The sequence below is a fragment of the Ranitomeya imitator genome, chromosome 5 (genome assembly GCF_032444005.1).
Source record: "Ranitomeya imitator isolate aRanImi1 chromosome 5, aRanImi1.pri, whole genome shotgun sequence".
In the NCBI taxonomy this organism is placed as follows: Eukaryota; Metazoa; Chordata; class Amphibia; order Anura; family Dendrobatidae; genus Ranitomeya; species Ranitomeya imitator.
Window position 1 is genome coordinate 249,286,348 of NC_091286.1, and position 27,486 is coordinate 249,313,833.

A 27,486-nucleotide genomic window follows, 5' to 3' on the forward strand; every position below is an offset into this window, starting at 1 on the left:
CCGATACAGGACAAGCTCTGGGAAGTGGGAACTCTGCTGACCGCAACCCCTAATCCTATCACACACACTAGAAATAGCCGTGGAGTGTACCTGACATGGCCTAGACGCCTCGGCACAGCCTAAGAACTAGCTAGCCCTAGAGATAGAAAATAAAGCCTACCTTGCCTCAGAGAAATTTCCCCAAAGGAAAAGGCAGCCCCCCACAAATATTAACTGTGAATTAAGATGAAAGTCACAAACACAGAAATGAAACAGGTTTTAGCAAAGGGAGGCCAGACTAACTAAGTAGACAGAGGATAGGAAAGGTATCTTTGCGGTCAGCACAAAAAACTACAAAAGACCACGCAGAGTGTGCAAAAAGACCCCCGCACCGACTCACGGTGCGGAGACGCCACCCTGCATCCCAGAGCTTCCAGCTAGCAAGACAAAATCATGAAAGCAAGCTGGACTAGAAAACCATAACAGAAAATAACAATCGGGGACTTAGCTTCTTGCAGGAAGAGACAGGTCTCCAGAAAGATCCAAGAGCGAACTGAACCAGCACAGGAACATTGACAGCTGGCATGGAGTAATGATCTGAGTGGAGTTAAATAGAGAAGCCAGCCTAAGAATAACCTAGGTCACCTGTGGAAGGAACCTCAGATCCAGCAACTCCACTCACAGCCACCAGAGGGAGTCCACGGACAGAACTCGCCGAAGTACCATTCACGACCACAGGAGGGAGCCCGATAACAGAATTCACAACAGTACCCCCCTTGAGGAGGGGTCACCGAACCCTCACCAGAACCCCCAGGCCAATCAGGATGAGCCAAATGAAAAGCACGAACCAGATCGGCAGCATGAACATCAGAGGCAACAACCCAGGAATTATCTTCCTGACCATAACCCTTCCACTTGACCAGGTACTGGAGTTTCCGTCTCGAAATACGAGAATCCAAAATCTTCTCCACCACATACTCCAACTCCCCCTCGACCAACACCGGGGCAGGAGGGTCAACGGAGGGAACCATAGGCGCCACATATCTCCGCTACAACGACCTATGGAACACATTATGGATGGCAAAAGAAGCTGGAAGGGCCAAACGAAATGACACAGGATTGAGAACTTCAGAAATCTTATAAGGGCCAATGAAACGAGGCTTAAATTTAGGAGAGGAAACCTTCATAGGAACATAACGAAACGACAACCAAACCAAATCCCCAGCACGAAGTCGGGGTCCAACACAGCGACGGCGGTTAGCGAAACGTTGAGCCTTCTCCTGGGACAATGTCAAATTGTCCACTACGTGAGTCCAAATTTGCTGCAACCTGTCCATCACAGAATCTACACCAGGACAGTCCGAAGGCTCAACCTGCCCTGAAGAAAAACGAGGATGGAAACCAGAATTACAGAAAAAAGGCGAAACCAAAGTAGCCAAGCTGGCCCGATTATTAAGGGCGAACTCAGCCAAAGGCAAGAAGGACACCCAATCATCCTGATCAGCAGAAACAAAACATCTCAGATATGTTTCCAAAGTCTGATTGGTTCGTTCGGTTTGGCCATTTGTCTGAGGATGGAAGGCCGAAGAAAAAGACAAATCAATGCCCATCTTAGCACAAAAGGACCGCCAAAACCTTGAAACAAACTGGGAACCTCTGTCCGAGACGATGTTCTCCGGAATGCCATGCAAATGAACCACATGCTGGAAAAACAATGGCACCAAATCGGAGGAGGAAGGCAACTTAGACAAGGGTACCAAATGGACCATCTTAGAGAAGCGATCACAAACCACCCAGATGACCGACATCCTTTGAGAGACAGGGAGATCTGAAATAAAATCCATGGAAATATGCGTCCAGGGCCTCTTCGGGACCCGCAAGGGCAAAAGCAACCCACTGGCACGAGAACAGCAGGGCTTAGCCCGAGCACAAATCCCACAGGACTGCACAAAAGAACGCACATCCCGTGACAAGGAAGGCCACCAAAAGGATCTAGCCACCAAATCTCTGGTACCAAAGATTCCAGGATGACCAGCTAACACCGAACAATGAACCTCAGAGATAACTCTACTAGTCCATCTGTCAGGGACAAACAATTTCTCCGCTGGACAACGGTCAGGTCTATCAGCCTGAAACTTCTGCAGCACCCGCCGCAAATCAGGGGAGATGGCAGACAAAATTACCCCCTCTTTGAGAATACCAGCCGGCTCAGGAACATCCGGAGAGTCAGGCACAAAGCTCCTTGAAAGGGCATCAGCCTTCACATTCTTAGAGCCCGGAAGGTACGAAACCACAAAATCGAAACGGGAGAAAAACAACGACCATCGAGCCTGTCTAGGATTCAACCGCTTGGCAGACTCGAGATAAGTCAAATTCTTGTGATCCGTCAAGACCACCACGTGATGCTTGGCTCCTTCAAGCCAATGTCGCCACTCTTCGAATGCCCACTTCATAGCCAACAACTCTCAAATGCCAACATCGTAATTGCGCTCAGCAGGCGAGAACTTTCTAGAAAAGAAAGCACATGGTTTCATCACCGAGCCATCCGAACTTCTTTGAGACAAAACAGCCCCTGCTCCAATCTCAGAAACATCAACCTCGACCTGAAACGGGAGCGAAACATCTGGCTGACACAACACAGGGGCAGTAGAAAAACGACGCTTCAACTCCTGAAAAGCCTCAACGGCCGCAGAGGACCAATTGACCACATCAGCACCTTTCTTGGTCAAATCAGTCAACGGTTTAACAACACTAGAAAAATTGGCGATGAAGCGACGGTAAAAATTAGCAAAGCCCAGGAACTTCTGCAGGCTCTTCACAGATGTAGGCTGAATCCAATCATAAATGGCCTGAACTTTAACAGGGTCCATCTCGATAGTAGAAGGGGAAAAAATGAAACCCAAAAATGAAACCTTCTGAACCCCAAAGAGACATTTAGACCCCTTCACAAACAAGGAATTCGCACGAAGGACCTGGAACACCATTCTGACCTGCTTCACATGAGACTCCCAATCATCCGAAAAGACCAAAATATCATCCAAATATACAATCATGAATCTATCCAGGTACTTTCGGAAGATGTCATGCATAAAGGACTGAAACACAGATGGAGCATTAGAAAGCCCGAATGGCATCACCAGGTACTCAAAATGGCCCTTGGGTGTATTAAATGCTGTTTTCCATTCATTGCCCTGTTTAATACGCACAAGATTATACGCCCCTCGGAGATCTATCTTGGTGAACCAACTAGCCCCCCTTAATCTGAGCAAACAAATCAGACAGTAGCGGCAAAGGGTACTGAAATTTGACCGTGATCTTATTAAGAAGGCGGTAATCAATACAAGGTCTCAAAGAACCATCCTTCTTGGCCACAAAAAAGAATCCTGCTCCCAACGGTGATGACGACGGGCGAATATGCCCTTTCTCCAAGGACTCCTTTATATAACTCCGCATAGCGGCGTGTTCTGGCACCGATAAATTGAACAGTCGACCCTTAGGAAACTTACTACCAGGAATCAAATCAATAGCACAATCACAATCCCTATGAGGAGGTAGGGCACCGGATTTGGGCTCATCAAATACATCCCGGTAATCCGACAAAAACTCAGGGACTTCAGAAGGAGTGGAAGACGAAATTGACAGCAATGGAACATCACCATGTACCCCTTGACAACCCCAGCTGGACACAGACATTGATTTCCAATCCAATACTGGGTTGTGGACCTGTAGCCATGGTAACCCCAAAACGATCACATCATGCAGATTATGGAAAACCAAAATGCGAATATCCTCCTGATGTGCAGGAGCCATGCACATGGTCAAATGAGTCCAGTACTGAGGCTTATTCTTGGCCAAAGGCGTAGCATCAATCCCTCTTAAAGGAATAGGATACTGCAAGGGCTCCAAGAAAAAACCACAGCGCCTGGCAAACTCCAAGTCCATCAAATTCAGGGCAGCGCCTGAATCCACAAATGCCATAACCGAATAGGATGACAAAGAGCAAATCAGAGTAACGGACAAAAGAAATTTAGACTGTACAGTACCAATGGTGGCAGACCTAGCGAACCACTTAGTGCGCTTAGGACAATTGGAAATAGCATGAGTGGAGTCACCACAGTAAAAACACAGCCCATTCTGACGTCTGTGTTCCTGCCGTTCAGCTCTGGTCAAAGTCCTATCGCATTGAATGGGCTCAGGCCCATGCTCAGAGAGTACCGCCAAATGGTGCACAGCTTTGCACTCACGCAAACGGCGATCGATCTAAATGGCCAAGGAGATAGACTCATTCAGACCAGCAGGCGTGGGAAATCCCACCATAGTATCCTTAAGGGTTTCCGAAAGACCCTTTCTGAAAATTGCCGCCAGGGCACACTCATTCCACTGAGTAAGCACAGACCACTTTCTAAACTTCTGACAATATACCTCCGCTTCATCCTGACCCTGACACAAAGCCAGCAAGATTTTCTCTGCCTGATCCACTGAATTTGGTTCATCATAAAGCAATCCAAGCGCCAGAAAAAAACGCATCAACATCGCGTAATGCAGGATCTCCTGGCGCAAGGGAAAATGCCCAGTCTTGAGGATCGCCACGCAAGAAACAAATAATAATTTTCACTTGTTGAACAGAATCATCAGAGGAGCGGGGTTTTAAAGCAAGAAACAGTTTACAATTATTTTTGAAATTCAGAAACCTAGATCTATCCCCAGAAAACAAATCATGAACTGGAATTCTAGGCTCTAACATCGGATTCTGAACTACAAAATCTTGAATGCTTTGTACCCTTGCAGTGAGATTATCCACACAAGAGGACAGACCTTGAATGTCCATATCTACACCTGTGTCCTGAACCACCCAGAGATCAAGGGGAAAAGAAAGACAAAACACACTGCAGAGAAAAAAAATGGTCTCAGAACTTCTCTTATCCCTCTATTGAGATGCATTAATACTTTGGGCCAGCTGTACTGTTATGACCTGGTGGTTAGGAGCACCTGGAAAGACCTGATGGTTAAACCGATACAGGACAAGCTCTGGGAAGTGGGAACTCTGCTGACCGCAACCCCTAATCCTATCACACACACTAGAAATAGCCGTGGAGCATACCTGACATGGCCTAGATGCCTCGGCACAGCCTAAGAACTAGCTAGCCCTAGAGATAGAAAATAAAGCCTACCTTGCCTCAGAGAAATTTCCCCAAAGGAAAAGGCAGCCCCCCACAAATATTAACTGTGAGTTAAGATGAAAGTCACAAACAGAAATGAAACAGGTTTTAGCAAAGGGAGGCCAGACTAACTAAGTAGACAGAGGATAGGAAAGGTATCTTTGCGGTCAGCACAAAAAACTACAAAAGACCACGCAGAGTGTGCAAAAAGACCCCCGCACCGACTCACGGTGCGGAGGCGCCACCCTGCATCCCAGAGCTTCCAGCTAGCAAGACAAAATCATGAAAGCAAGCTGGACTAGAAAACCATAACAGAAAATAACAATCGGGGACTTAGCTTCTTGCAGGAAGAGACAGGTCTCCAGAAAGATCCAAGAGCGAACTGAACCAGCACAGGAACATTGACAGCTGGCATGGAGTAACGATCTGAGTGGAGTTAAATAGAGAAGCCAGCCTAAGAATAACCTAGGTCACCTGTGGAAGGAACCTCAGATCCAGCAACTCCACTCACAGCCACCAGAGGGAGTCCACGGACAGAACTCGCCGAAGTACCATTCACGACCACAGGAGGGAGCCCGATAACAGAATTCACAACAGCTCCCCATTCCCCTGGTTGTATGCATGGCTCACATTGCCCACTCCCCATCATACTCACCCTCCACACGCCTGCATCTCCGTCCCTGCATCTCCGTTGTCCTGGCACCAGTGGCTCTCCTCTGCTCAGTGGTCACGTGGTACCACTCATTAAGGTAATGAATATACGCTCCATGCCTATGGAAGTGGAGACGCGTCCATATTCATTACCTTAATGAGTGGTACCACGTGACCGCACAGCACAGGAAAGGAGAGCTTCTGGTGCCTGGACAATGAAGATGCAGGGACAGAGATGCAGCAATGGAGGGTGAGTATGATTTCTTCTGTTAGGCAGCGGCTGCAGCTGTCACTGTGCCACGGCCGCTGGCTCCTGCGCCGCTCTCACTCCTCCATCAGGAGGCGAGACGAAGGGACGAAACATGTGTTGAGGCGCTTGGGGAAGACCACATACAACAGACCACCCCTAATGTAATTGCTATTTAGTAATGTACTTAATTGTTGTCTCATGAGGACACACTCAATACCAGAGACAGGATATTCTATGGGATCACGGAATAGGTTTGAATCACTGCACTGTACAAATAGGTTGTAGGTTGGTCTCATGTTGGTATTTCTCCTCATGATGGTTTAGTAGAGACCTAAGTTGCTATATGGATTAATTTTGTATTACTAATGTATAAACTTTGTTTAGTTTAATTTAAGGAAGGTTGTACCTTTTTAATTGGCACGCTATACTGGATTCTCACTTGTGGCTATTAGTATTTATATAATGTTAACTTACTTGGTTACATTGTCACTGCACTACGTCTGTCCTTCTTGCTTGAATTTTTAAACATTTTTTTAAAACTTGATTAATTAAAAATTAAATGTTTAAATACTGCGGTAATTGAAACCCCCTTTTTTTCCTCATACTTCTTCATTTGGGCTTGTGATTATACTTATTTCTATATGGCAGGCGCAACTGATATATTGGGAAGAAATTCTACATATTTTATGATAATTGTCTTTTTCTCAGCTTAGATGAAATATGGTTAAATTAGGTTTGGAACAGCAACACTTAGCTCAGTAAAAGCCCCTATACACATTAGTCTAATGTTTGTAAAGCCCACCACTGTTGAGCGGTTCAGCCATCAGTTTCATGTGTATTATTATTATTATTTATTATTATAGCGCCATTTATTCCATGGCGCTTTACATGTGAGGAGAGGTATATATAATAAACAAGTACAATAATGTTGAACAATACAAGTCACAGCTGGTACAGGAGGAGAGAGGACCCTGCCCGCGAGGGCTCAAAATCTACAAGGTGTATTAAGGACTTAAACAACCGATTGTTGGGGAAGATGTTGATTGGTGTTTATCGGGCATGTCTGATTTTGGACTGCTGATCACTTTGTTCTCCCAGAGACAAGTCACCCCCAGATATGTCTGTTGAAATGTCTCTCATAGACAACACAGGATCACTCTGCCGAAAGAACGTTCCAGTGTATGGAAATGCCAGCAGAATGATAGGTTGAACCATCATTCAGCAGATAGCCATCTAATGTGTATGTTAACATACCTTATGTCCCTTACAGCTTTAACAGGCCGTAATCGGTACTATAGACTTTGAAACTTTGGTCTCTTTCTTGACATTAGTAACATGACCCTGTTATCCTGATACTAATATAATCCATCACTCTGTATACTTACTTTGTCAGTTCTAGATATATTCTAGGCATTATATCTTTTTTTTACATTTACATATACTTACCTGGCATGATTCACACCAAGAGGTTTCTGTTGTGTTTTATTACATTTACTTTCACTATTATGTTAAATATCTTATTTAAATGCATGGATCTTTCAGTACATTACATGACACATTTACTTCTTTATAGGAGGCAATTGTCATTTCTACATACAATGCTCATAAGATATAAACCACCATGTAGAATGCTACTTACCTACTTTATGTTTTGATACCCTAGCTAAAAAGTGCTATAAAGGTTTTTACCACACTTAAATGGAATCTGTCAGTAGAATCATACCTCCAAAGCTGTGTATATGGACTCATAGTTCATTGGAAGCTGAATCCAATTATATCTTGATTACTTGCAATTCCCTGTCTTATTCCAGAGAAATCCATGTTTTTATTCATTTTTGTTCAAAACCCTTTTTTTTCTTACTTCTTGTTTGACAGTTGTAATTGTCTGTAGCAACCTCATTATGTGTTGTGGTTCACAACCTGTCCAGGTGAGTAATTCCCTGTAACCTAGTGTTCCTGTTTCTTGGATAAAACACTATTTCGCCATGTTTTTTTCCTGTTCTTCTACAGTACATTGCACTCCTGATCTACCTGTCTCATACTGGTTGCTCTTTCATTAATAAAAAACCTATGGAGGCAGAATCTTTGGGAGGTCTATGTCCGACCCATAGATCTAAGGAGCTCATTTACATATTAATATTGGATTACTCTTGAATAAGACATCGAATTGAAGATATCAAGATATGATTTTTTTTAACTTTCTATGACCTATATGTCATACAGACAGTTTGAGAGGGGTGATCCTTCTGACAGATTCCCGTTAAGATGGCACTATGTAAATAGTTTTTTTGGAAGGGCATTTGGACAGCAAGGTGGTTTGCTGTTAAGGGAACTAGAGAAAAAAAAAATCTATAAATCTTCAGCAGAGCGAGTGTGAGCGAGCTGAGTGTGATCTGAGCGTAAGTGTGAACGGCGGTAAGTGTGACTTGTGATTCAGTGACTTTGGAGTCAGGGAGTTGCCAAGGGAGGAAGTACTGAATTGCTGTCTGTTTTTTTTTTTTTTTTTTATTTATTAATACTTTGTATTTATTTATTTATTTTTTTATTTAACTTTTCTGTCTGGTGCAATCCCCATTAGGAAATGTGCTCCACGATTGTTAATGCCATCCAGTGCACATCTTGCCACATGTATGCAGTCCTTGAGCAGCCGATCGAGGGTGCATACTGCTGTGCGAGATGTGAGCACGTTGTGCATTTGGAAAACCAGATTCTGAATCTAAATGTGCAGCTGGCAACACTGAGATCCATAGACAATATGGAGAGGAGTCTTCTGCTCATGGAGCAGACGCTCAATGGGACAGATGAAGGGGGGGATGGTAGGATGGAGCTGCAGGACGATGAAGAAGCAAGCTGGGTGACAGTTAGGAAGCGGGGTAGAGGGAAGAGTGCCAGGGAGGCTAGTCCTGATCTGGAACACCCCAATAAGTTTGCTAAGTTGGCAGATGAGGGGGGTGCCAGTACAGGGGTAGAACTGCTGCAGCCAGGCATGTCCTCTGAAAGCCGGAGGAGTGACTGCTCCAGTAAGGAGGGAAATAGGAGAGCAGGGCAGGCCAGACAGGTGCTGGTAGTGGGCGACTCAATTATTAGGGGAACAGATAGGGCAATCTGTCACAAAGACAGGGATCGTCAAACGGTGTGCTGCCTTCCTGGCTCTCGAGTCCGACACATCGCTGATCGGGTGGACAGATTACTGGGAGGGGCTGGTGAGGACCCAGTGGTCATGGTGCACATTGGCCCAAATGACAAAGTTAGAAGTAGGTGGAAGGTCCTTAAAGATGATTTCAGGGAATTAGGCCGCAAGCTGAAAGCAAGGACCTCCAACGTGGTATTTTCCGAAATACTGCCTGTACCACGTGCCACGCCAGAGAGGCAACGGGAGATTAGGGAGGTTAATAAGTGGCTCAAGAATTGGTGTAGGAAGGAGGGGTTTGGGTTCCTGCAGAACTGGGCCGACTTCTCAGTTGGCTACGGGCCCTACGCTAGGGACGGGCTGCATCTCAATGGGGAAGGTGAAGCTGTGCTGGGGGAGAAAATGGCTAGAAGGTTGGAGGAGTGTTTAAACTAGGAATGGGGGGAGGGTATTCATTTTATAGGAGGAGAAGATAGTGCAGATAGAGACCTGGGCACAAATAAGGAAGTTGGGGGTGGCGGTGGCTTGGGGGGGTGGGGTTAGAACAGTTAATAATTTAAGAAAGAATAGAGGTGCAGAGAGATACATAAAATGTATGTATACTAATGCCAGAAGCCTCGCCAACAAAATGGACGAATTAGAACTAATGTAGTTGGAGCATAATTATGACATGGTGGGGATATCTGAAACGTGGCTGGACGAGAGCCATGACTGGGCTGTTAACTTGCAGTGCAATAGCCTGTTCAGAAATGACCGTACAGATAAGCGAGGGGGAGGGGTGTGTCTATATGTAAAATCGTCCTTAAAACCCATCCTGCGTGATAATATAGGTGAATTTAATGAAAATGTAGAATCCCTGTGGGTGGAGATAAGGGGAGGGGGAAAAAATAATAAATTACTGATAGGGGTTTGTTATAAATCTCCAAAAATAATGGAAGCAATGGAGAATATCCTCGTAAAGCAAATAGATGAAGCTGCGACTCAAGGAGAAGTCATTATTATGGGGGACTTCAACTACCCTGAAATAGATTGGGGAACAGAAACCTGCAGTTCCAGCAAAGGTAATCAGTTTTTGACAACTATGAGAGACAATTACCTTTCACAACTGGTTCAGGACCCAACAAGAAGGGGGTACTGCTAGACCTAATATTAACCAACAGGCCAGACCGCATATCAAATATAAGGGTTGGGGGTCACTTGGATAATAGCGATTACAAAATAATAAGTTTTCATGTATCCTTTAAAAAGATGTGTAATAGAGGGGTTACAAGGACACTAAACTTCAGGAGGGCAAATTTCCAATGGATGAGAGAGGATCTTGGTGCAATTAACTGGGACGATATCCTGAGACACAAAAATACACAAAGAAAATGGGAAACATTTATTAGCATCCTGGATAGGACCTGTGCACAGTATATCCCGTATGGGAATAAACATACCAGAAATAGGAGGAAACCAATATGGCTAAATAGAGCTGTAAGGGGAGCAATAAGTGACAAAAAGAAAGCAGTTAGAGAATTAAAGGGAGTAGGTAGTGATGAGGCATTAAATAAATACAGAAAATTAAATAAATTCTGTAAAAAGCAAATCAAGGCAGCAAAGATTGAGACAGAGAGACTCATTGCCAGACAGAGTAGAAATAATCCTAAAATATTCTTTAACTACATAAATAGTAGGAAACTAAAAAATGATAGTGTTGGCCCCCTTAAAAATAGTCTATGTGAAATGGTGGATGAGGATGAGGAAAAAGCCAATATGCTAAATGACTTTTTTTCATCAGTATTTACACAAGAAAATCCCATGGCAGACAAAATGACTAGTGATAAAAATTCCCAATTAAATGTCACCTGCTTAACCCAGCAGGAAGTGCGGCGGCGTCTAAAAATCACTAAAATTGACAAATCTCCGGGCCCAGATGGGATACACCCTCGAGTACTGCAGGAATTAAGTACAGTCATTGATAGACCATTATTTTTAATCTTTAAAGACTCCATAATAACAGGGTCTGTACCACAGGACTGGCGTATAGCAAATGTGGTGCCAATATTCAAAAAGGGGACAAAAAATGAACTTGGAAATTATAGGCCAGTAAGCTTAACCTCTACTGTGGGTAAAATCCTGGAGGGCATTCTAAGGGATGCTATGCTGGAGTATCTGAAGAGGAATAACCTCATGACCCAGTATCAGCAAGGCTGTACTAGGGACCGTTCATGTCAGACTAATTTGATCAGTTTCTATGAAGAGGTAAGTTCCGGATTGGACCAACGGAACCCAGTGGATGTAGTGTATATGGACTTTTCAAAAGCTTTTGATACGGTGCCACACAAAAGGTTGATACATAAAGTGAGAATAATGGGGATGACAAAGACCTGGGTGTATGGGTGGATGACAAACTCATATTCAGTGGCCAGTGTCAGGCAGCTGCTACAAAGGCAAATAAAATAATGGGATGCATTAAAAGAGGCATAGATGCTCATGGGGAGAACATAATTTTACCTCTATACAAGTCACTAGTTTGACCACACTTAGAATACTGTGCACAGTTCTGGTCTCCGGTGTATAAGAAAGACATAGCTGATCTAGAGCGGGTGCAGAGAAGAGCGACCAACGTTATTAGTAGGGTTGAGCGAAACGGGTCGAACATTTTCAAAAGTCGCCGACTTTTGGCAAGGTCGGGTTAGGTCGGGTTTCATGAAACCCGACCCGACCCCAGTGTGGGGTCGGCCACGAAGTCGGCGATCTTTTGAATCTGGAATCGGAATTCCGATACCGATTCCCGATATGTTTAAGATATCGGGAATTGGTATCGGAATTCAGATTTAAGTGTAAAAGAAAGAATTAAAATAAAAAATTTCGCTATACTCACCCTCTGACGCGCCCTGGTACTAACCGGGAACCTTCCTCCTTCGAATCCGCGCTTCCAGGACCTTGCGGTGATGTTGCGGTGACGTCACGGCTTGTGATTGGTCGCGCGGCCGCCCATGTGACCGCTCGCGCGACCAATCAGAAGCCGTGACGTCACCGAAGGTCCTTCAAGCGCTGATTCTTAGGAAGGCTGTCGGAAAGAAGCAGGGCGCGTCCGAGGGTGAGTATATACCTAATAGAAAAAAAATCACCCTCGGATGCGCCCTGCTTCTTTCCGACAGCCTTCCTTCCTAAGAATCAGCGCTTGAAGGACCTTCGGTGACGTCACGGCTTCTGATTGGTCGCGCGAGCGGTCACATGGGCGGCCGCGCGACCAATCACAAGCCGCGACGTCACCGCGACGTCACCGCAAGGTCCTGGAAGCGCGGATTCGAAGGAGGAAGGTTCCCGGTTAGTACCAGGGCGCGTCAGAGGGTAAGTATAACGATATTTTTTATTTTAATTCTTTATTTTACATTAAAATATGGATCGCAGGGCCTGAAGGAGAGTTTCCTCTCCTTCAGACCCTGGGAACCATGGAAACCCAATGCACTGCATTGGGTTTCGGGTTTCGGCCGACCCCGACTTTTTTATAGGATCGGTCGATTTCACTCGACCCGACTTTTGAAAAAGTCGGGTTTCGTGAAACCCGACCCGATCCTATAACAGTAAAGGTCGCTCAACCCTAGTTATTAGAGGACTGGGGTGTCTTCAATACCAAGATAGGTTATTACACTTGGGGCTATTTAGTTTGGAAAAACGAAGACTAAGGGGTGATCTTATTTTAATGTATAAATATATGAGGGGACAGTACAAAGACCTTTCTGATGATCTTTTTAATCATAGACCTGAAACCGGGACAAGGGGGCATCCTCTGCGTTTGGAGGAAAAAAGGTTTAAGCATAATAACAGACGAGGATTCTTTACTGTAAGAACAGTGAGACTATGGAACTCTCTGCCGTATGATGTTGTAATGAGTGATTCATTACTTAATTTAAGAGGGGACTGGATACCTTTCTGGAAAAGTATAATGTTACAGGGTATATACACTAGATTCCTTGATAGGGCGTTGATCCAGGGAACTAGTCTGATTGCCGTATGTGGAGTCGGGAAGGAATTTTTTTACCCAATGTGGAGCTTACTCTTGCCACATGGTTTTTTTTTGCCTTCCTCTGGATCAACATGCTAGGGCATGTTTGGTTAGGCTATGGGTTGAACTAGATGGACTTATAGTCTTCCTTCAACCTTAATAACTATGTAAGACTATGTAAGCATGCATGTGCTCTAGAGCATTCCACTGTGGCTAACTCAGAGAGATGACATTCCTGCTTCTACCTTGATAAGGCTCAGTACACCTGTATAGATGCTGAGCTCGCTTGCAGCATGGAGGAGTTGGAGGAGCATGATTTTAAAATACTGTATCACACTTGGGAAACACACTTGTTTATCCTTTAGACAAATGAGTCTGTGTCTATAATAATTTGATATTATATGATGATGCACATGATCTTGTTACACAGATAGATTGGGTGATTATATTCACATAACATGATGTAATGTACAACACAACATATTCGTATAATGTGACATTTATTGACTTTTTTGTAGCACTCTATATTTCATTTGATACACTGTTGTAATAACGTGAGACAGGCTCTTTGTAATCTAAAATGTTTTGCATTGGTTGATTAAAAACTTTTTTTTTAATCATAATCAACTAGAAATGCTGTCATATTTTTATGTAGATAGACAAATAGAATTGTTTCATTGTGTGGAGGTGATTGCTGTAACTCAACGGGGTTATGAAGTTTGCTGTGGATCGATAGCCCGCAATTTTTTTATTTTCACAAGGGTAAATGGAGAAATTGGACCCCAAAAGTTGTTGTCTAGTTTGTCTTGAGTACGCAGATACCCCATATGTGGGGGTAAACTACTGGTTGGGCACACGTCATGGCTCAGAAGGGAAGTAGTAAGGTTTTGGAATGCAGACTTCGATGCAATGGTCTGTGGGTGTCATGATACATTTGCAGAGCCCCTGATGTGCCTAAACAGTAGAAACCCACCCCCCACAAGTGACTCCATTTTGGAAACTAGACGCCTTAAGGAACTTATCTAGATGGGTGGTGAGCACTTTGAACCCCCACATTATTCACAGAAATTTATAACGCAGAGCCGTGCAAATAAAAAAATCATTTTTCTTTCATCAAAAATTATATTTAAGCCCGCAATTTTTTGTTTTCACAAGGGTAACAGGAGAAATTGGACCCCAAAAGTTGTTGTCTAGTTTGGCCTGAGTACACTGATACCCCATATGTGGGGATAAACCACTGTTTGGGCACACATCAGGGCTAGGAATGGAAGTTATGATGTTTTGAAATGCAGACTTTGATGGAATGATCTGCTGGCGTTACGTTTCGTTGGTAGAGCCCCTGATGTGCCTAAACAGTAGAAACTCCCCACAAGTTACCCCATATTGGAAACTAGACCCCCCAAGGAACTTATCTAGATGTGTGGTGAGCACTTTGAACCCCCAAGCGCTTCACAGAAATTTATAATGCAGAGCTGTGAAAATAATTTTTTTTTTTTCCACACAAAAATAAGTTTTTAGCCCCCATTTTGTAATTTTCCCAAGGGTAAGGCTTGGTTCCCATTGCGTTAATGGGAACGCGCTAACGGACAGCGTTGCACAGCGAAATTAACGCCGTGCAATGCGTCCGTTAGCGCGCCCATTCACGGCAATGCGAACGCGCAGCACTAGCGCGTGCCATTTTCGGCACGCGCTAGCGACGCGCCGGTGTTTCCTGGTGCGCCGCGGACGCTGCAAGCAGCGTCCGAGGCGCGCCCGCGGTCCGTTCCCCGCTCTCGCAGATCGGGGATCTGCAAGAGCGGGGACATTACCGCGACCCCGGGACGCGGCCACATTAAAAACATTGCGTTAGCGCAACCCGCTAGCGCTAAACGGGTTGCACTAACGCAATGTGACCCTAGCCTTACAGGAGAAATTAGACCCCCAAATTTGTGGTGCAATTTTTTCTGAGTACACTTGTGCCCCATATGCTTGGGTGAAAACTGTATGGGCACACGTCGGGGCTCGGAAGGGAGGGAGCACAATTTAACTTTTTGAACGCAAGATTGGCTGGAATCAATGGTGGTGCATTTGGAGACCCCTGATGTGCCTAAGCAGTGGAAACCCATCAATTCTAACTCTAACAATAACTCTAACACTAACCCCAACACACTCCTACCCTAATCTCAACTCTAGCCATAACCCTAATCACATCCCTAACCCCAACACACCCCTAACCACAACCCTAACCCCAACACACCCTAACTCTAATCCCAACCCTAACCCCAACACACTCCTAACCCTAATCCCATCCCTACCATGACCCTAACCACAAGCCTAACCCTAACCCCAACACACCTCTAACCCTAATCTTAACCCTATTTCCAACTCTAATTCCAACCCTAACTCTAATTCCAACCCTAACCCTAAGGCTATGTGCCCACATTGCGGATTAGTGTGAGGATTTTTCTGCACAGTTTTTGAAAAATCCGCAGGTAAAACACACTGTGGTTTACCAGCGGATTTACTGTGGATTTCCAGTGTTTTTTGTGCAGATTTCACCTGTGGATTCCTATTGAGGAACAGGTGTAAAATGCTGCAGAATCCGCACAAACAATTGACATGCTGCAGAAAATACAATGCAGCATTTTCCACACGGTATTTTCCGCACCATGGGCACAGCGGATTTTGTGTTCCATACATTTACATGGTACTGTAAATGTGATGGAAAACTGCTAAGAATCCGCAGCGAAATCCACACCGTGTGCACATAGCCTAATTCTAACCCTAATTCTAACCCTAACCCTAGTTCTAACCCTAACCCTAGTTCTAACCCTTACCTTAGTTCAAACCCTAACCCTAGTTCTAACCCTAACCCTAGTTCTAACCCTAACCCTAGTTCTAACCCTAACCCTAGTTCTAATCCTGTTCTAACCCTAACCCTAGTTCTAACGCTAACCCTAGTTCTACCCCTAGTTCTAATCCTAACCCTAGTTCTAACCTTAACCCTAGTTCTAACCCTAACCCTAGCCCTAACCCTTGCCCTAGTTTAAACCCTAACCCTAGTTCTAACCCTAACCCTAGTGGAAAAAGAAAAGTAAATATATTTTCTTTATTTTATTATTGTCCCTACCTATGGGGGTGATAAAAGGGAGGTTTATTTTTTTTTTTTTTATTTTGATCGCTGTGATAGACACTATCACAGTGATCAAAATGTACCTGGAATGAATCTGCCGGTCAGCAGATTCGGCAGGCGCACTACGCATGCACCCACCATTTTGGAAGATGGCGGCGCCCATGCAGTAGATCGACGGACACCGGGAGGGACACCGGAGGTCAGTAAGTATGCGGGGGTAGGATCGGACAGCGGGGGGTGAGATCAAACTACGGGGGGAGTGGACAGGAGGATGGAGGGGAGCGGAGGACAGGATGGAGGACGAGGGTGATGGATTGATGGCAGTGGCGGGGGCAGATCGCGGTCTCCAGCCATGGCCGATTGTATTGCAGCATCAGCCATGGCTGGATTGTAATATTTCACCAATTTTAATTTGTGATATATTACGATTGTTCTGATTGAAAGTGAAAGTGAAACATCACTTTCAAACAGCCAATCAGAGCGATCGTAGCCATGGGGGGCAAAGCCACCCCCCTGGGCTGAAGTACCACTCCCCTTGTCCCTGCAGATCAAGTGGATGGTTTCTCAGCATGAACCACCGTTTTAAGGTCATGCCACAGCATTTCAATCAGATTAAGGTGAGCACATTCTCCTTCAGGATTTTTTGGTACACAGCATAATTCATTGTTCCATTTACCACAGTTAGTTTTCCAGGTCCTGAAGCAGTAAAACAGCCTCAGGCCATCACACTACCACCACTATATTTTACTTTTGGTATGATGTTTCTTTTCTGAAATGCTGTGTTACTTCTATGCAGGATGTATTGGGACATACACCTTTCAAAAAGTTCAACTTTTGTCTCATCAGTCCAAAGAGTATTCTCCCAAAATTCCCAAAATCTTGGGGATCATCAAGATGTTTTCTGAAAAAATTGAGACAAGCTTTTATGTTCCTATGGCTCAGCAGTGGTTTTCGTTTTTGAACTTTGCCATGTGGGCAATTTTTGCCCAGTCTCTTTCTTATTGTGGAGTCATGAATACTGATTTTAACCGAGGCAAGTGAGACCTAAAGTTCTTGGAAGTTTGTTGGGGGTCTTTTGTTACCTATCAGATGAGTCGTCGCTGCGCTCTTGGGGTAATTTTGGTCGATCAGCCACTCCTGGGAAATTGTTCTATGTTTTTGCCATTTGTGGATAATGACTCTTACTTTGGTTTGCTGGAGTCCCAAAGATTTAGAAATGGCTTTATAACATTTTTCAGGCTAATAGATCTCAATTACTTTCTTTCTCATTTGTTCCAGACTTTCTTTGGATCGCATCATGATTTCTAGCTTTTCAGGAACTTTTGGTCTACTTCACTTTGTCAGGCAGGTCATATTTAAGTGATTTCTTGATTGAGAACAGGTGTGTCAGTAATCAGACCTGCGTGTGGCTAGGGAATTTGAACTCAGGTTCCCAAAGCTGTGATAAACCACAGTAAATTTATGTTTTAAGGGGGGCAACCACTTTTTTTTTTACAGAGGGCCCTGTAGAATTGGATTTTTTTCCTTAATAAAAAAGATCTTAATTTAAATTCTGCATTCTGTGTAATCTTTGTCTAATATTGATAGATATAGATTTAGATATTGAACTTGAAGCAGCTCAAGTTCCAGCGATAGTGGGTGCAGGTCTCCGGATATTCACCCAGTTATCTTCTTATATAAACCCTCCAATAATAGCTGGAAGAACGTCAATTGATGTTTGTAGTCTGACCATTGTGTCAAGCTTCAAAAAGCTTTAAGCAAAATATTACTGAGCCCAATGGGCAAGTAAAAGCTCTGTTTTGGTTCAAAAATATTTACTGAATTGCTTCTATCTATTCTCTAGAAAAGAAGATAGGTATGGATACTTTTGATTACTTACCTTACAGTTGCACTGTCCTGTCTCTTCAGCACAAGGACATTTTTCAGTTTCACGGTCACAGTTCTCAGGTTTACTTCCGGCTAAAGAACAGTCACAACTGACACAATGGGGATAATTTCGGTATCCTACTCTACAACTTGTGCACTTGTCTCCCGAGAAATTTGGACGGCAAAAACAGCAACCTGTGTCTGGATTACACTGTGTGCTCAGCGATCCTGCACCACCACAATCACATGCCTGAAGGAAAAAAATAATAAAAATTTCACCGTTCATGTACTTTAGCAGTAGATTTGGAGAGTAGCTGAATAAATATTAAATAATGAATATACAACTTATGTTTCAACTATACATTTGGATTTTGTTTTATATAATTTACAGTACTTTAGTATAGAGCATTCTGACAGTTACACAATCAAAAAGGTATAAGGGGCATTCTCCACCAAATGTGTATAAAAGATAGCTTTCTTATACATAATCCCAGAGAATACAAAAACAAATAGGCTAACAGTCATTTTGTATGTATCTCATGCTTAGAGGAAGATATACGCAAAATGGTTGTTCGCCTCATCAGTCCTTTATTCCTGTATTATGTGTATCTGAGAATAAAGTTATTTTGTATTCACATGTGGTGGTTAGTGCCCCTTATCAAAAAACACCTAAGAAGAATGAAAAAAAAAAACATAGAAAAAAGGCCATATAAAATATAACTTTTATTACTACTTTTAAAAGGACTGTACAAAAAAAGGACCACACAATCACTACAACAATCATACCACAAGCAGGAATGGGATGTAAATGATTAGCAGTTTCCAGTTCCCTACTCACTCAGTAAAATAATAGCCAATTGGGTTGTTATGGGCACATATATGAATAAAATACTTAATGAGTTCTGAATTGAAACCAGGGAGAGACAGGGGATTACATTACCTTAATGCACCCTATTAGCTCTCTCTGCCTGACTGCGGAAGTTGGCACCCTACTGTGAAATGGTATAGCGCCCCCGCTCAACACCGGCAGCCCTAAATACCCTAGTACGGCCCTAAACAAATATTCACACAATGGTACATCACCCCTAGAAAGGCCACCATATAAGAAGGGTAGAAATATAGTGGATATTACAATCACTACCTCAATCAGATGGTTAGTATATACAGACAAATAAAATAGTGTTTCATATAAATATAAATATCCACAATGGTCTCAGAAATTCATACAGTTATTAGTACTCTTATGAAAAACATAGATTGCTCCACAGTCAGGGCAAACATAAGATGATATCCAATGACACAAAATTCCAGCCAAATAAATCCATAATAAATGTACATGTTTTACAGTCAAAACATAATAAATGTATTCACCGTTCCTTCCAAATTAACATCCTTTATTCAGAGTGCACTTTTTTTCATTTTTTCCTGTTGGATTTGAACATTTTCCTGATTCTCAAGTGCACCCGGTGTCCTCTTGGCATTTTTGACCCAGCAGCGGCACTTAGCAGTGGTTCTGTGCGGTTTTAGTGGCAAGACATGGGAGCGGTGCCGTGTGTGTTTTTTTTTGGATAATAAATGTATGACACTTATCATGGGAAACAGCTCGTCCAATTTTTCCCAACGCGTTTCCCCCTGCGTTTGCCAGAGTTCCTCCGGGGACCGATGGGGAAACATCAATCTCTCTCCACATAGATAACAATATATGACCGCCGTGCATTTTTTTTAAACACGGTGGTCATATATTGATATCTATATGGAGAGAGTTTCATGTTTCCCATCGGTCCCCTGAGGAACCCTGGATAAAGCGGAACCGTCCGAAGACATGATTTTTCAAAGAATCCAAGGAATAGACAATAGTGGATTCCCACTACCTTAAAAAAGGTTCTCAAATAATAGGGTTAATTTACTTGATGATTGCTCATTTAAATTTAGTCCATCAGTAGTGTTTTGCTATGTAATCTGAGAGCAGCATGATGCAGAGGCTGAGAGCCTGATCCCAGTAATGTGTCAGGCACTAAACTGTGTCTAGTAAAATAAGTGTTTTATCCGGAGGAGATAGGCGTATCATGACTCCTAGTCAACTGCTCTGTGTAACCACACCCACACCAATGATTAGCAGCTTACTGTCAGTGTAGAGTATACAGAGAAAACTGTGGATCAGCTGCGTGGATGGAGTTAAGCAGAGCTCAGCATTCAGAGCTCTGCAAGATGTGCAAAAGACAAAATAGTGAGAGTATGAAAACCACAGAATGTAGAACAGCAAGTAATATGTTATGGTCCCTTTATCATGCTGCTCTCAGATTACATAGCAAACACCTGGTGACAGATGGCCTTTAAGTAAGAAAACTTATACAATTATGTACAATTTTTTTCTTGCACCAGTCTTATTATAAAAGTAAAAGGGGTCACCATATGAAAGCTATTGAAAAAGATACTAAACCTATATTAAGATAGTGAAATATTAACAATAAATTGTAAGAAAATATATTATCAGGGTCAGTGTTCACTTAAAATACCATTTTGCTGCTCAATTTGATATGCAAGTTAAGTTCTGGCACAACTTTTAAACTATTTTGTTGGAGTATAACAATAGATTTTGGAAAGACTTATAAGAATACTGGAATAAAGAAGAAAATTCTATTTTTTTCTAGTTTAATAAAGATGAAAACAGCTGAAAATACCTTTTACACTGATAAAGACTTTCCTGTAAAATGTGAAAATAATTAAATCTGATAAGATCACAAAAAAAAATCACTTTCTGTTCCTTGCTAGAAAATAGAAGTATTGAAAATAAATACTTCTAGTAAATAGAAACTGATACTGTTGCATAAGAAATTAAATAAATGGCAGTCATGGGACTGAAGAAATTATAGAATGTGTGTCATATTTTTGCTAGATGCTAAGGGATAGGTTTAGAGGAGGGTAGGTTCTTGTCACTTTGACAAACTATGGGCTTTACGTGTTACATTATTACAAAATAAATGAAAGATTGTTGTTAAAAAAATTAGAACATAGATAGAAAATAGTTTTCTAAGACACTAGACCATTCAGTTGTAGCTGAAGTAGGCTTTATTTTTCCTTGGGAAGGGAATATGTTTGCTGCCCTACCTTTGAAAATAAACATTGCTTGTTGGCACCCTCACTAATACCTAGCACTAGGGGTACTTGCCCCGCTATAACTTTTTTTCATAGCCAACCACATGTGATTTTGTCATTCACTTATGCAATGTGTTTTATACCCAATTTCACCTGGCTATCATTGATAATTTGAAACCCTGATGTAAAAGTACTATTTACGATAGTATATGATTATAGCTCATTATTCCCATTGTAAGAGATCAGCTCTCTGGTAGACACTGTTGCACACAAAAGGATCCAGATCATTGGTTCAAAACAAATTTGCGGTTTATTAAATGTCTATAAACTGTCCAGCTTAATAAAACAAAACCCATTCTGGGTACAACAGGTATAACAGAACCAAAACGGAAAATTAACACTCCATATATTGCACGGACTCACCTGTTTAAATGTCAGACCTTCACTCGGCCTCTAGCAGACTGAGCCACACAAGCAAGGTCTTTTCACCCTGCACACACCACACTAAGGCTATGTGCCCACAATCCAGAAGTAGGAGCGCTTTGGGAGACACTAAATGTGCATTTAGAAAGCTATGAGGACAAGAGAGAATTTGTCGAAGGAGTGCGTGTTCAAATGTGTCGAAGGAAGAGGACAGGTTTAGAAGGACAAGAATAGAGAATCGTCTGTTAGCTTTTGCAGTAACCAAGTCGTTTCTAATTTTGGTCAGGGCAGTTTTGGTGGAGTAGTGTGGACCAAAGTCGGTTTGTAGGTTGTCAAAGAGTGAGTTAGATTAGACCTAGGTGGAAAGTTCAGCATGGACATGATGTTCGACAAGATTGGAGGCAAATGGGAGTGGCGATAATGCACAGTAGCTGGATGTAGAGGTCAGGTTGAGGGACTGTTTCTTCCGAATAGATGTGTTTGTGGCATGTTTGAAAGCACAAGGGACGGTACCAGAAGTTAAACATAACATGAAGAGATAGGTTGCTTTTCTAAGATTCCAGAACAAAACCTGTTAACAGATTCCATTTAAGGAGATAAATTGCCATTAGAAGAGTCTGGCAGTGGCTGTGTGAAAAGGAACTCAGGAGCAATCAGCAGAATGAGATCTCCGTGTATGGATGAGTCTGGAGAGAAAGCTGTTGAAAAACTGAACAATTTGTTTGGTATGAGGTCCCTTAGTACTTACTGAGGATATTACACTTTTTCAACCTGTCTCAGGCAATATCTTAAAGGGAATATAATCCAGTTTCATTTCTGGAGCAATGGTATTTTATACAGTACGTTTAACTGAAATTTATAAAGCAAGATCATTTTGGAGTAGTGCATACTCGTAAGAAATGAAGGCATCATCACTAATTTGACTTGTGACAATAACAGCTGGGAGCATTTCCAAACAATAGATCTCGCAGTCCTTCGGAACACTGCAGCCAGACCTCCTTCTGTTATGTGTACAGCTTCCAGCTTGGCATGCAGATAAAAAGAAGCTTTTGACAATAAAAGCGCTTCTCTCTACAAATGATTGTTCATAGATTTTCTATAGTAATCATTTTAAGCACTTTATATGCCTAAAGGGTAAATTCAAGGTCAGTACTGTAATTTGTTTGATGTGGGTGCTACATGTTCTACATGTGCTAAAGCAATTTATATTACAAGTATTCTGTATAAAATAGTGACAAGATGATAAAATGATGAAGGTGAGCACTGCATAATGCAAAGTCTGTAGAATTGAATATGTTTTGTACAAGGTATTCAGAAGAATATATAGAACTTCAAAGGAAGAGAGTTCTGAAAGATGCAATATGTAGACAACACAGTATAACTTGTTCATCTTCTCTATAGCAACAATTTATTTCATATAGTTTCCCCAATGGCATTTATATTAATTGCACTGTATAGCTGACAGTTCTATATATACCAAGAGCAGGGCCGGACTGAGACTAAAATTCAGCCCTGGCATGTTTAAGAACACACGCCGACATCTTGTAACTTCTATAATCTTGCTCTCTAGATAGTTTAAAGGGAATTTGTCACCCCATTTTTGGCCTGTAAGCTGCGGCCACCAGCATCAGGGGCATATCCATAACATTCTGTAATGCTGTAGATAAGCCCCCGATGTAACCTGAAAGATAAGAAAAACAAGTTAGACTATACTCACCCAGGGGCGGTCCCGATGCGGTCCTATCTGATGGGTGTTGCAGTCCGGTCCGGCGCCTCCTATCATCTTACGATGACGTCCTCTTCTTGTCTTCATGCTGCAGCTCCGGCGTACTTTATCTCCCTGTTGAGGGCGGCGTAAAGTACTGCAGTGCACAGGAGCTGGGCCTCTCTGACCTTTCCCAGTACCTGTGCACTGCAGTACTTTGCTCTCCACTCAATAGGGCAGGTATATCGCTATGAGAACAAAACCAAATCACACGTAAATGATGTGAAAATTGCTGCATTTTAAAAGGATGCGTCATTTTAAGAAAAGGTAGATGGAGGCATACAAAGGGCCACCCCACCTACCCCACAGAAAAAGCAGATTGAAAAGAAAAAAAGTGTTTAAAGCTATTTAGAAATTTAAAGGGAACCTGTCACCAGTTTTTCAATCTCTCAACAAATGTCACCAATGTTATCTGCTCTGTGCTGCATTACACAAGTTGACTCCTCCCTTTCCCTGTATAGCCCCAAACTATCTGCGGTGTGTGCGCCTCCTCCCTGCTCCTAATCACTGTCCTCCAGCTCTGATTGATGCAGATGACTCGTTCTGCGTCATCTACATAGTGCAACGAAATCTTGCGCCTTTGCAGTAGCATTGCCGACCCGTCCACTGTGCTCTGCGGGTGGAGCAAGGCACATTATTGGATATGTGGCAAAAAGATGTAATTCCAGCACCGGTGAAAGTGCGCCTGCGCGGGACGGCGATGCTACTGTGCAGGCATAAGATTTTGTTGTGCTATGTGGATGACAAGTCATCCATATTTATCAGAGCCGAAGGACGACACTTAGGAGCCGAAAGGAGGCGCACAGACCACAGAGATGACCCCGACCAGCCTCACTTAAATAAAGTGTGGGAGCAACTCAAATGTTTTGTATTGGGGTACACAGGGGGTCAGCAGTCAATATATGTCGGTGTAATGCAGCACAGAAGTGATAATGGTGGCGGCATTTGTTGAAAGACTCAAACACTGGTGACAAGTTCCCTTTAAAAATAGACTGTTGTTTCCTCAAAACTGCAACACAGGGCAGTAAAGTGCAAGTTACAGAAATTAAGGGTGGGTAGCCTGGGGGTCGTGATTCTGCAGCATTACAGTACATACACACATATACAGTGTATGCATGTGTGTATATATATATTTATATATATATATACACACATACAGTACATACACACACACTACATATACCGACACATAAAGTGCATATATATATACATATATAGATATATATATACACAGTACGCATATATACATATACTCAAACTACAGACACATAACTTGCACATATACACACTTTACACATTGAGCATACACCTATATACTCACCCTTTTCTGCAGGCAGCTGGATTTCATCATCTGACGATACTTTCTAACAGCAGGGGATTTCGGGTCCTTGCTAGGGCAGTGGTTGCACACATGGGCCTGAGCCCTCCTCTCTAAGCCCTGCATCCTCCAGCACTGACCCTCTCTAAGGCCTGCATCCTCCAGCACTGACCCTCTCTAAGCCCTGCATCCTCCAGCACTGACCCCCTCTAAGCCCTGCATCCTCCAGCACTGACCCTCTCTAAGCCCTGCATCCTCCAGCACTGACCCTCTCTAAGCCCTGCATCCTCCAGCACTGATCCTCTCTAAGCCATGCATCCTCCAGCACTGACCCCCTCTAAGCCATGCATCCTCCAGCACTGACCCTCTCTAAGCCCTGCATCCTCCAGCACTGACCCTCTCTAAGCCCTGCATCCTCCAGCACTGATCCTCTCTAAGCCCTGCATCCTCCAGCACTGACCCCCTCTAAGCCCCGCATCCTCCAGCACTGACCCTCTCTAAGCCCTTCATCTTCCAGCACTGACCCTCTCTAAGCCCCGCATCCTTCAGCACTGACCCTCTATAAGCCTTGCATCCTCCAGCACTGACTCTAAGCCCTGCATCCTCCAGCACCGACCCTCTCTGGGCCCTGTATCCTCCAGCACTTATCCTCATGTCATCAGGTCTATATCAGATCTGGCAGCGCCATGCCGTCACAGTCTGCTCCGGAATCAGGCAGTGTAGGGAGAGGTGCTGATGAGTTAGGGAGAGATTTGTTTGCTTCGTACTTAGTGAGAATATACCATATATTATACAGATATCCATCTCAACTAACAGTCCCTTTGAGAACTAATAAAGCTGCAGAGATTTCATTGCAGGGCAGGCAGGCAGTGTATGTGGCAGACTGCAGTGCATAGACCAAGAGGGTCCATTCCAGTTCTGTATGCTACTTCTGCTGCCTATTACAGATATTTCTAGAAATAGCCACAGGTGTCAGAGGAAAGAAATAATATTTTTTGGGGATCTTAATCTGGATTATTTGATTTAAAAACAATCCAGAGAACACTGTTTTTGCTCTCCATTTTCTTGTTGGCACTGCAGAATGCAGCCAGATCCTTTCGATATTACAGTGCTAAAAATTCAGCTATTTTAAACTGGGGTTTGTTCATCACATGGATCACATATCAGTGTGCTCAAAATTGTGCCATTTCAGGCCTACATTTAAAGTTTTTTGCAGTGTCTTACCAAAGTAATTGACACCAGTGTGCTGAAAAAAAATAGTTACCTACAGGCCAGATATTTCAAACTGTGGTTTGTCAATCATATGGATCACACAGTGTGCTCAAAATTGTGCCATTTCAGGCCTGTATTTTATTTTTTTGCAGTGTCTTACCCCAGTTATTGACACCAGTTTTCTGAAAAAAATAGTTACCACCAGGCCAGATATTCTAAACAGGGGTTTGTCACATGGATCACAAATAAGTTTGCTCCAAATTCAGCCATTTGCAGTGAAAGTGGAAAATATTGTCCTCCATTTAAAATAGGCAAGACACATGGCAAGGGACGGGGAACTGGACGTGATGGTGATGGTGCATGCAGAAGCAGAGGCCAAGGCCGTTTGCAAGCTGTTATTGTGCCACAACAAACATCCACATCTTCTGTCCCTACCTTCCTGTCCCAATTACTAGGGGACCACAGCAGCAAACCACTATTGAACCCTGAGCAGAGTCAAAAGGTTTTTGGTTTTATAGTGGATAATGCTTCCAGTCACTTTTCCCCCACCACCACCCTGTCTTCCACGCGGTCAAGTCTGAGTAGCCGTGAGTCTGGATCGCATATTCTTCACCCTGATCATCCTTCCTCCCACTACGCCAAGCACCCGGAGTCAACTGATCCCACACTTGGACACTCCGAAGAGCTGTTCACTTTTCCATTTATAGATTCGGGCCTCTCGCTCGGTCCACTTGAAGCAGGGCAAGAGGAGATTGCATGTAGCGATGCCCAAATATTTGAGCAGCCACGGTCACATGAAGGTGATGGTGGGAAAGTTAAACAAGAGGTGGATGATGATGAGACACAATTGCCAGAAAGTCAGGAGGAGGACAAGAGTGCGGAAGTGGAAGATGAGGTGGTGGATGATATAGTAACTTACTCATCCTGGCAAAAGGACATGCAGAGCAAGACAGCAGCACACAGGGAGGAGGCGTAGCACCCCAACAGGCAGGAAGAAGCAGTGTGGTGACCAAAGACAGAAGGCTGGCAACCATTCCCCGTAACACCAGCAAGATGGAAGTTGCCAGTCCAACTGTTAAGTCTTCCCGAGTCTGGTTGTTTTTCAAAGACTCTGGCAATAACCACCAAAAGGCCATTTGCACCACCTGCCAGGCCAGCATCAGCAGGGGTAGCAAAAATACCAGCCTGACCACCACCAGCATGACCAGACACATGGCAGCAAAGCACCCAACTTTGTGGGCCGAACCCCAGGGTCCAGGAACAGTGTCTGCGGGTGACACTACTGTGTGCCAGACCCGCATTACACAAGCACGTGTCCCACAACATTAGCCGTACCTTCAAAAATGCAGTTACTGGAAAAGTACACCTAACCACAGACACGTTCACAAGTGCTTGTGGGCAGGAACAGTACCCGTCCTCCCAACGCCGAAGTTGCGGGCCCTACGTCAATGAGAGTTACCCCCACAGTCTAGAGCTCCTGCACCTCCTCCTCTTCAGGCTCCATCTCCGAAATTACCACATTAGTCACAAG

General features: G+C 43.4%; 1 protein-coding gene across 2 annotated transcripts in view; it reads right to left on the minus strand.

The window, feature by feature from the left end:
• LAMA2 (laminin subunit alpha 2) overlaps positions 1–27,486 on the minus strand; it is a 1,496,617-nt gene that overhangs the window by 508,447 nt on the left and 960,684 nt on the right. For both annotated transcript variants that reach the window (XM_069726054.1, XM_069726053.1), the window contains exon 23: positions 18,155–18,391. In XM_069726054.1, the coding sequence (XP_069582155.1) occupies positions 18,155–18,391 (237 nt within the window). The remainder of the gene's footprint in view (positions 1–18,154; positions 18,392–27,486) is intronic.